This window comes from Lottia gigantea, assembly GCF_000327385.1.
Source record: "Lottia gigantea unplaced genomic scaffold LOTGIsca_56, whole genome shotgun sequence".
Classification (NCBI taxonomy): domain Eukaryota; kingdom Metazoa; phylum Mollusca; class Gastropoda; family Lottiidae; genus Lottia; species Lottia gigantea.
The window spans coordinates 1,555,921-1,566,455 of record NW_008709919.1 but is presented as its reverse complement, the minus strand read 5'-3'; the positions used below and the strand labels follow the sequence as shown (position 1 = coordinate 1,566,455).

Below are 10,535 nucleotides of genomic sequence, written 5' to 3'. Positions count from 1 at the left end.
CAGAATAGAAAATGATGTTGTTTGAATTGATCAAATGATTAAAACTTGTTCCCGGAGGAGCGTCAAGAAAACCATGACGAAAACAGGGTCGACTTGAGCAAGATCAGGGGATTCCAAATGGTGAACTTGATTGCTATGTCAAATATTTTAACTGCCGCAGCCTCCAGGCATGCTACGGCCCACGCTGCATATTGGGTGACAAAATACTCTCTCTCCAAGCCCATTAGCTTTGACTATTGACTAGCCCCCTTCTCTGTACAAGCCTACCTGAAACTATCTTGTGAAACCTGTTCCGATTTGGTGGAACGAAAAATGCTTAGAGTACAAACGGGCAGTACAGATAGAATACGGTTTTTTTTTCAAACAAAATGTCATTAGGCCTTTTAAGTGCTAGAGCATCGTAGCAACTTTTGAACGCATCCTAATATATGCCGATCACGGTCTATTATGTGCTGATCGTGGTTTATTATGTGATGAGCACGTTAATAAGTGATAGTCGCGGTCGTATGTAGACTAAACGTCCAAACTGTTATCCAGTACCTCGTCCATAGATGTACGTTTTTTAGGTTTAAGGGTACGAGTTATTAATGACGTAAGGGTGGATATATTGCCACTGGCCTCCGAAATCAGTTAATGATGTACGTCATCACGTCAGTCAAGGTTCAACTGACGTACATCATCTCTAGTTGCAATTTTCGTTTTTACTCTGAGCAAGATTGACATCTGGCATGGAGTTGAAGTAATTTATAAGAAGATGATTATTTAACATTAACAAGTAGCACACACGCAGTTTTAATTTATCCAAGAGAAACTTTAATTATAGCAATTTTACTCGCTGCGAGGCTCATTTATGTAACTAAGATAATATGAAACAAATATTTCTTTTGAGCTGTAATGAGCTTGGCAATGTTTTCCAACGTATCAAGCAATATAGATTTGTTCGATGAAAAATGAAAATAGTTCGTCTTTTTTTTTAATCAAACTGTATTTAAAATTGCATGAATGTAGTGGTCAAGCTGCTTAACCATTTCTTAAAAGACACTTTTTGCCATTAGCAAATTAATGACAATATAGTACAGCGTGATATTCTGAATTTTTTTTTTACATAATTCTTTTGCATGTATTGACGTTTGTGTCCTAATGATGTTATTGTATTGGACCTTGACATTGTACAGATTCCGTAATACATGTGGACATTCACAGTGTGATATTCAGTTGAAATCTGCGACTTGACCAAGTTATATAACATAACGCATGTCAATGGTCGCTCTGATTTAATAGATAATAAGTATTGAGGGCAATCGCCTGAAAATGCACACAACGAGATGCAAAAAGAAACCACTTGACCTACTGCGTATTAAACTAAATTTTACACTATAATCAGCTAGTACGAAGGTCACCCCTTATCACGTTGTGAGATATTAAATTTTAGTTGTGTTGATAACATCTTAACTATACAGACATGAAGATCGGTTTTATTATTGTATGTTTGCTAATAATATTTTGCCAATTGGCAGATGGACGACGCAGACGTCCTGGTGCAAGGCGAAATCAGAATCGCAGACGAAATCCAGCGACTAGACCAACAGTACCATCCCGAACAGCTAGCAGCTGCGAGGATATTACTTTACCTATGTGTCGTGGCTTGGTTCCATATAGCCAAACTCTTTTACCAAATGAATTTGGACACACAACACAGAGGCAGGTTTACCGGGCACTGGAATATTTATGGCCATTTATGGACATCGGTTGCAGTCGGAATTTTAGAGTGATGGCGTGTGGATTGTATCTTCCCAAGTGTCCAACTGGAGGTCAGAGAATGGGATTTAAACCTTGCAGAGAAACTTGCAAAAAGGCCAGACGATGCAGGCGGAGGTTAACAGAACTGCAATCGACCTGGCCAAGAGAATTTAAATGCCCTAAACTCAAACCGAAAAGTTCTGGAAAATGTATTGAACCAGTTCCCGAACGACCATCATGTTCCCATCGACACGTTTCTTGTGAGAGAAATGAACATGAATTCTGCCAAGGACTCAATTTCCCGAAAGGATCTATACCAAATATGTTTCTGCAGTGCTCCAAACCCGATATACACGCAGAGCTGGATGAATATCGCTTGCTTCTTAATTCGGGTTGTTCTGAAAACCTGGCATTTTTGCTGTGCGGTATATTCCAGCCGTACTGTAATCGACCAGAAAACCCGTTTGCTTTGCCTTGTCAAGAGATTTGTGAACAAGTAAGATCCGAATGTGAAGCAGCTTATACCAGACTTTATGGCGGTTTGTGGTGGCCAACAAAATTACAGTGTCACCGATATCCCAGATCAACGGATTCCAACCGAGTTTGTGTAATGCCTGGTGATTCGGTTATTCCTTTACCCGAAGTCGACGACAGAGAATGAAGTAGCCAGATGATTGGTTAAAATAGTGCAGCTAATGATTCAGTCTTACATTAACAAAGACAAATAAACAGAACAAATTGTATTATTATATCGCTTACTCCTCCAGTTATAAGATCTTTGATGTGGAATTGTGTGTGTACCCCAAGGAGCAGTCTCGTCAAAGAACTCCATTGTATAACATTGGATGCTTTTTGATTATCAATATATCCGTTCAAATAAATAATATGTATATAATAACTGCATAAATCTCTATATAACAAATTACACAATACAGAGAAGCTATTTGGTGTGAAATTGTGAACCTTTAAGAGTAGTCTCCTTAAGATCGCAATTGTATAATATTGGATACTTATGGAATTCAATATATCTGTTCAATTTTGTGAATGGTGTAAAGTGACTTTAATGTGTATTAATAAATATATCAATGTACAATAGCAGGTATGTGAACACTCTGTAAGAGACGCTGCCATGTAAGCTACAAAAGCCCTAATACCCATTTGAAAACAATTGGACTTAAAGAAGCTGAAAGGTTGCATAAACCTTTCATCCAAATTCCACCAATTTTAAGCTCGTTTAATTCTTTCATAAAAATAGAAATATTTGGATTTCTAGACAGAGCAAGAATAAAACAAAGAAATAAAATATTGTTCAGTTGTTGGCGAGTTTAAAAATGACAGGAAAAGTAGGGAAATTTCGGGAAAACTTATTTCAATATAGACGTTATCAACGTCTTAAGTGGTTCGTGTTCTTGAATTACAAATTAATGAATAAAAATATCATTATCTCACAAATGATAAACTCGACCCAATTTAAAAACATGAGAGGTTTTTCTGAGTTATAGATTAAGTTATCAGACAGACTATGCTGTCTAGAGTTATTTTGTTTACTAATTATGCTTAGCTTTCTATAAAAAAAAAAGCCTGAAACAACCGATGGAGCACCGAACGCCTCAATTATTAAATAGCCACACGATAATCCCGTTCTTAAATGTGATTAATCAAATTTTTATAAATGCATTTACTTAATCTTTCATTTTAATGCTTTCATTTAACGCTGTAGTGAAGGGATTCGAAAAGAGCGGTACGTAAATCTCTATTTGTACTTATGTCATACGTGGCTCCTGTTGTTCCCGAGGACTTCGTCGTATCATGAGGTCAACATGAACTCACCTAAACCGTAGGCACAATTCGTGACAACCCAGTTCAGTGAAGATCTATCCATAAACAAGAATATTCCTTAAAGAGATTTGGGGTGACGTAATTTTCTTGCTTCTGTCTAACAAATATTGGTCGTGGGTTCTAATCCCGGTTGTTGTTAGTGACCTTGGCTAAGTCACTTTGCTTATTATTCTGTTCGACCCAGATGTAGATATGTACAGATAATCCGGGAGAGAACAAATTTACGAGGACCGGCAAAGACCAACTGGTAGATAGAATCCTCGTGATAGTTCTCATCCTTGTAAAAATGCCTGTTTCTTTCTTTCAAAATCAGATCACAGTTCGTATGACAAAATATAATGAGGTCTAAAGGACAAATGTATGCTTGCCAATACTTTTACTACTTAATTATGCATCAAAGTTTTGGAAGTAGACAGCTGGTGTACCAGTGTTACAATCAAATGTCTCGGCTTGACCAACAACAACTTTTTCTCCGGTAGTTACCAAATCACAAGTAATCAAAGCACCACCATCTCCCTGAAATAGTAGAGCATAAATTACAATTGCTCCTTCTTAGTTTGAACAAGAATACAAAAAGCAATATGGGTTGTTCATTGTATGTTCTTAACAAGAAATAAGTGGCACCAAGCCCTTGGACGTTCACAGACTGCAATGGATTTTAGTCTACATAGTGGAAGACAAAAGACTATCGTCCGATTCCACCCGACGTCAGGATCTTCAGATTGTGCAACATCATCTTCCTAGTCACGGTTATGATTCTACAAGATATACTTACAGCACATGCAGCCGCGTTATCCAGAGTAGCGCATCCATAGGTAGCTTCCGGGATTGTTAATGTTGTGTCTATATTCTTACATGCTAAAGCATCGAATGTTACCTTGGCCGTTTGGGGAACAGTTTGTTTAGCTGTAATATAATATCACACAACATATGTTAAGTTAACTACATTTTAACACAAAGCTCTCCAAGAGGCATAGCCATTCCTTGTCTCGTTCTAATAAATAATTACACTTATTAATTCTCTCTAGTGTACCTATCTGCACTCTGCAGACTTACTCGTTCGCGTAGGACAATAAACCGAAGCTTCATTGACTACTCCAGACTACAGATCCATAGACATCTGGAAATCGGGAAAAGGAAAAAACTCGCCGTCCTGAAAAAAAATTGAATAGCATTGCCCTTCTTCGTTGCCCGAAATTGAAACATAAAACCCAAGACATAAATCTCCATTTCATTCCGTTGGTATTCATTTCGGTGTAATATAATCATATCTGTATTTCAAGTAGAAATTAGTGTACGTACCGTTTGAGGCATCAACTCCATACCCGACAATTTCACAAGTACTCTTATCATAAGCTCCCATGGATGTATCATAAATACAGCCTTGACTTGGTGCAGCATTAATATCTACTGGTGTTGATAGTGTAACAGTTGCTAGTGGTTTATCAGCTAGAATATCAAGAAAAATTTGATTTTAACTTTAGAAAATTTTCTATGAAACACTATATCGGCCAAAATGTAATCTTCAGTGCTTCTCAACAAGGGAGAATTATTGCAAAGGGGGAAATGGGGAAGAATCGTTGGACCAGGTAGGCGAGGTGATATACGACTGAAATTAACATCATTCACTCCGGATCTACAGAAGGTCGTGAACGAATATTCGGCTCACGGATCACATTTTTCGCGTAAAATACGTTTCAATATGACTGATTTATTTTGAAGAGCAATATATTTGATAGAACTCATTTTTCTCGCTAAGGTTGAGAATCACAGATCGAAGGGTTCATGAATGATCGTTACAATATTGTGGAAGCGGTGACAATTCTTCCGCTGTTAACTTTTTTGAAATAAATTATGTATGTCATATGTATTCAACAAAAATATATCCAGACTTACATGAAACAGTGGAGATTGGTATTTTCTTTCCATCAACAACGGCTACGTCGTTTTCAGCCCTGAAATACAATATTAATGCAATGATTTTAGAAGTTCCGCAATTGGTTCAGGTATCAATACGTTTTGTCATATTAAATTTAAATGACTAAGGCAAAACAAACGTTGTACTAGATAAACGATAACTCATTTGTTTTCCCAATACAACACTAGTCCGCCAAACGTTCTAATATATTTTAGCAGTAATTTCTATGCTTTTGAACTGTATGTGACGTGTGATAAAAAAAAAACTACAATGTACGCGTTTAAAACCGTTTAATTTGACAATATATCACCCACTTGCATAAAATGTTCCTTGGATGGCATTTAACCCCTGAAGAACTTATAAAGCTGGTGCTTGTTGCCTCAAAAAAATTTTGATTGATATTATTCGGATAATAATATTGAACAATATCATAAAAATATACATTACAATGGTAAAGCTAAAGTTTCAGCACAGTTGCTGGGTATTTGAATGGTGGTAGCGCTGGTCAGAACTCCAGTACAGACTGTTATGACATCACCAGTAGGAGCTGTTGCTTCCAAACCAACTACACCAGGGTAATCACATGTTGATGATACTGGGGTTCCACCTGTATTAAAATAGCATTGTTATTCATAAATGATAACGGCATAATACAAGATCTCCGGCTAATCTCAAACGGATACACGGATACACTCGGAACAAAGAGTAGCAGCATGACTTCAGTGATTGCAGTGGGTTGGCTTACTTTGTCTGTACTACCTTACAGTGAGGTCTTATCATCCTTCTAGGTGAGTTCAATGAGTTAGCATACTTTGCGCATACGTTTAAAATCCAATTTTGAAACATTGACCCCGATTTTCAAATGAAAATATAGGGATTTGGATTGTTTATCCAGGACTGACCTATTACACCTATTTAACACTTTGCTGCACGCTTTGCTACTCTTGAAATCCTTTAACTGATTATCTGGATATACCAAATAATCAGCCAAGATAGCTCTCTGAAAGAGATGTTCACAAACCCTTGATTGGGTTGCATCATGTATTCCATAAAGGTAGGAAGGGTCGGTATGCTAGCGACACCCGCCACAGTGCTTTTATTGGGGCTCAAATCGGGAGTTAAAGCTATATGAAATTAATATCACAGACCTTCAATTCTCAAAGATTTGAAAAATCCATATTCGGATCTTCGTTTTCGGCTGCATCCGCTGTTTGGACAAACTACAAAATTGTAAACAGAAAATGTATGTCACTGGTAGTTTCATATTTACGTTTCCTAGTGTAATTGACATAAATTACACCTTTTTCTTTGATGTTTTATTTCGATAACATAACATGAAAACAAAATAGAAACTTAAAGGATAATAGTGGAGCATAGGTATGCTACAACCAGTCCATTTTGATGTTATCGAAGGATGAATTTTGATGTTTTCTCACAATTATTATTTTTTACCCAGGATATTATAAAACCATTATGTTTAATACGACATAGTTACTAGGCAGGTAAAAGAAAATTAGTAAACGTGGGAATTATCACCAAATTTAAGAACTCGTTTACGTTGGTCACAATGATAATTCTGGTGGCAGCGTGACCAAACTTCTTCCGAGTTTCTTGATGCTCGAGACCTATTTGTTAAGGTTTGGTATATTGCCAAATTTGACAAAAAGTTTGAGTCGTATGATCTACCTTAATCCAACAATGTAATATATTGAGAAATATTTGACATCAGCATCAACTCAAAAAATCAAACATTGCATGATCGTAATGCATCTTGTGGTTTGCCTCAATAAGATGGTACTTACATTTGGTTGGAGCCGTAGTTGTGGGTGCAGCTGTTGTTGTTGTTGTGGTGGTTGCAGCTGTGGTTGTTGTTGTCGTAGCTGCTGTTGTTGCTGTCGTAGCTGCTGTTGTTGCTGCTGCTGGTGCTGGTGTAGTGGCAGAGGTTGCAGTAGCAGCTGATAAGGCCGCATTACATGCTGTTTGCAGTGCATTATAAGAGGAGATGTCTTTGACGCAGCATCTACATACGTTTACTGTATTAAAAATTGATATTACGTCTTTGGAACACAACTTTTACTCTCAATGTTGCCATACATTGGGCGATATTTTGATAAACGGAATTGGTTGCTTGTACATGTATCAGATATTTTTTTAATATTAATGAAATAATTCTTAACATTTGGCAGCTGAGAGCTATTTATGGTTCATACGACGTATTTGATAGAGAGAATGTTATTCATCAAGGAGCATTATTTTCAGGCAATTAACGTTCATTTTGCAGATGGAATCTTAAAGTATATTGAAATCAAATTAAATAAAACTCTTTACCTCCAAACCATGTCATTTCTGAAATATATAAATAAGGAAACAGTTTCATTATAAATATTTTTTTATTTATAAGTATTTATAGAAAAGTAGTTTTGAATAGGAAATCGTCTTTTATTAGAAAATAGTCTTATGAAGAAATAGTATTTTTAGGGAAATAGTTTTTAAATAGACAATAGTTTAGAAAAGAAAATAGTTTTGAATAGAAAATAGTTTTGAATAGACAATAATGTTGAAAAGAAAATAGTTGTATAAATAATAGTCATGGAATATAAAACAGTCTCGAATAAAATAGTGTAACTGTAAAATAGTCTTGTATAGAAAAATACATTAAATAGTTCTTGTAAAAATATTTATGTAAAGGAATATTCTTGAAAGAAATAGTTTTGGAAGAAAAAATAGCATTGAATAGAAAATAGTCTTCAATACAAAATAGTATTTAATGGAAGAAAATCTTGAAAAGATAATAGTGTTCAATAGAAAATAGTCTTTAATGGAAGACAGTCTTGAAAAGATAATAGTGTTCAATAGAAAATAGTCTTTAATGGAAGGCAGTCTTCCATAGAAAATAGTCTTTAATGGAAGACAGTCTTGAAAAGATGATAGTTTTCAATACAAAATAGTCTTTAATGGAAGTCAGTCTTCAATAGAAAATAGTCTTTAATTGAAGACAGTCTTAGAAAGAAAATAGTTCAGTCTGAAAAGAAAATAGTCCCGAAAAGAAAATAGTCTGGAAATAGAATATCGAATAGAAAAATGGTATCAAACTGAAGAAGACATACGTGTTTGACATCCTGCAGCCTGTGACTCGCTAAGAGAACAGCAATTTTCACTTAGATATAAATTCCTCGTTGTTGGTCTTTGGTAATACGTTGGTGTATAGTGATAATACGTCGGTCGACGTACTGGTGGCGGTGGTCTGTAATAATTGTAAAATACTGAATGTCGACTCTCCTCTTCACAAAACACTGCGGTCACACACGCTAACAATATTAAAGCAGTATTCATCCTGAAGACCTATCCTGTACCAATAAATCAGTCAAATAGTACCCAAGTTTATATATCACGGTATAATAACTGAAAAAGAATTTTGTCAAACCTAGGTTAAAACCCATCTGCTTCGTTCTCGCTGGATTTTAATTAGTCTTTGAAATGTACGTGTTATTTATTTACACAAGCAAATCGTCATAAAAAAGTATTATTTATTTTTCGTTTTCTGAAGAAATAATAATATAAGAAATTTAGGGACCGGTTTAAGCCATTAATTTCAGGTCACGTAATTATATAGCATTTTGTATTTGAACGTATGTTTGTGTGTGGGTATATTCCCGCGATAATCATTCAAACAATAATTTCAAGCCCATCCTATAATTTTGAAGCAATTGTCAAAGCGATTTGAACACAACAACTTTTGCTGTCCAATCTCATACACATGTACTTAAATGTATGTAAATCAAATTAAAACATAACACAATTTTTTGGGTTTTTTTTAAAGTTATTTATTACATGTGTGTATATACATTGTGTCTATGTTTGTCCCAATGTGATTAATAATAGACAGGACCATGTCATTCTGTAAAATAAATAATTTTCCGGAATATACAGTACTGCATTGACCAGAGGGGTTGTAAGATTATGATTTAAGATTTGAACGACATATATATTGTCTTGTGTCTTAAACATTATGTTTATTGCGTGGGTTTCGGGAACAATAGTTATATTCCGAGGTTTCATCAACAGATAAAAACCTTGACCTAGCTTAACCCAGTTATTTGCGTGCTCTCAGTTAGTCTAACGATTAATAGCATATCGATGCAAATGAGGCAAATCCGTGAAAGATTCATAGTCGCAAAAAATAAAAAATAAATTAATTTGTTAACATAAAAGATGGGGTACAATTTGGGGTACAAACCATTTTTTTTTTGGAAAATGTCACCCCAACCCGTGTACCCCCACTGGCGCCGACTCAGTGTGCTTTGGACATGTAGAAGGCCCGATATCGTCATTAACCTAATTTTCACGAACTAGGTGAGGACTTATCATTTTGCCAATAACAAGTCTAAGTAGGCGTATTCTGTGATGTGCAACGTGACTCACCATATACTTTTAGTTATTTGAATACGATACTCTATCATCTGATGTATAAACAGAGGTATGTCTGTTTAAAATACGACAAAATGAAAATACCTCATTCCAAATAAGCTGTAAATCAAGCAACGCCCAAATTTAATCATTTATTTTATATTTTTAAAAACTACTACCTCTTAGAACGGACTTGGTCATCCACGGAAACAGAAATATGGTCGTTTCCTGTTGGTACCACCAGTTCACGTTTACACGTTTTGCAGCATAGTCAGTGAGAGGCTTGGTTCTTTACATGACGTTATTTGCTTGGTTGTCACAAATGGTAGTGGTGGGTTCTAATCTCGTTGTGTGCAGATACGATGACCTTAAATAAGTCATCTTCATTCACAATTCTTGGCGCCTCAGCTGTAGATGGTTGTCGATAATCTGGTAAAATCAATGCCAGGAGTTTGGCAAAGGAACAGCTGGTTGAAAGGATCCTTGTGAGCCTCAGGCGTTATCCATCGAAAATATAGTTTTTTCTCTTTCCTTTTCTAAACGCTTTAAAATTTTTGTGATAAACGAGTGCGATCTTAGTTCTATGTGATCATATGTTACATACTTAACCACCGCCCCCCCCCCCCCCCCC

General features: G+C 35.8%; 3 protein-coding genes across 3 annotated transcripts in view; 2 read left to right on the top strand and 1 right to left on the bottom strand.

Annotated features, from left to right (window-relative positions):
* Positions 1–1,603: 1,603 nt before the first annotated feature.
* Positions 1,604–1,960, top strand: LOTGIDRAFT_89037 (hypothetical protein; the record flags this gene model as incomplete). The annotated part of the gene is made up of 1 exon (XM_009063251.1): positions 1,604–1,960. A coding segment is annotated over one exon (357 nt), but the record flags the coding sequence as incomplete, so codon positions are not given.
* A 1,900-nt stretch (positions 1,961–3,860) lies between these two features.
* Positions 3,861–8,948, bottom strand: LOTGIDRAFT_234882 (hypothetical protein). The gene is made up of 9 exons (XM_009063250.1): positions 8,605–8,948; positions 7,826–7,843; positions 7,300–7,530; positions 6,646–6,717; positions 5,945–6,104; positions 5,476–5,534; positions 4,882–5,028; positions 4,355–4,485; positions 3,861–4,095 (listed from the first exon to the last, which is right to left on the bottom strand). The coding sequence occupies exons 1-9, from the start codon at positions 8,828–8,830 to the stop codon at positions 3,967–3,969; spliced, it is 1,173 nt and encodes a 390-aa protein (XP_009061498.1). The 5' UTR covers positions 8,831–8,948; the 3' UTR covers positions 3,861–3,966.
* A 1,012-nt stretch (positions 8,949–9,960) lies between these two features.
* LOTGIDRAFT_166199 (hypothetical protein) overlaps positions 9,961–10,535 on the top strand; it is a gene marked incomplete at both ends in the record, with an annotated part of 8,214 nt that continues 7,639 nt past the window's right edge. The window contains one exon of the mRNA XM_009063249.1: positions 9,961–9,974. Coding sequence (XP_009061497.1) covers positions 9,961–9,974 — 14 coding nt within the window. The remainder of the gene's footprint in view (positions 9,975–10,535) is intronic.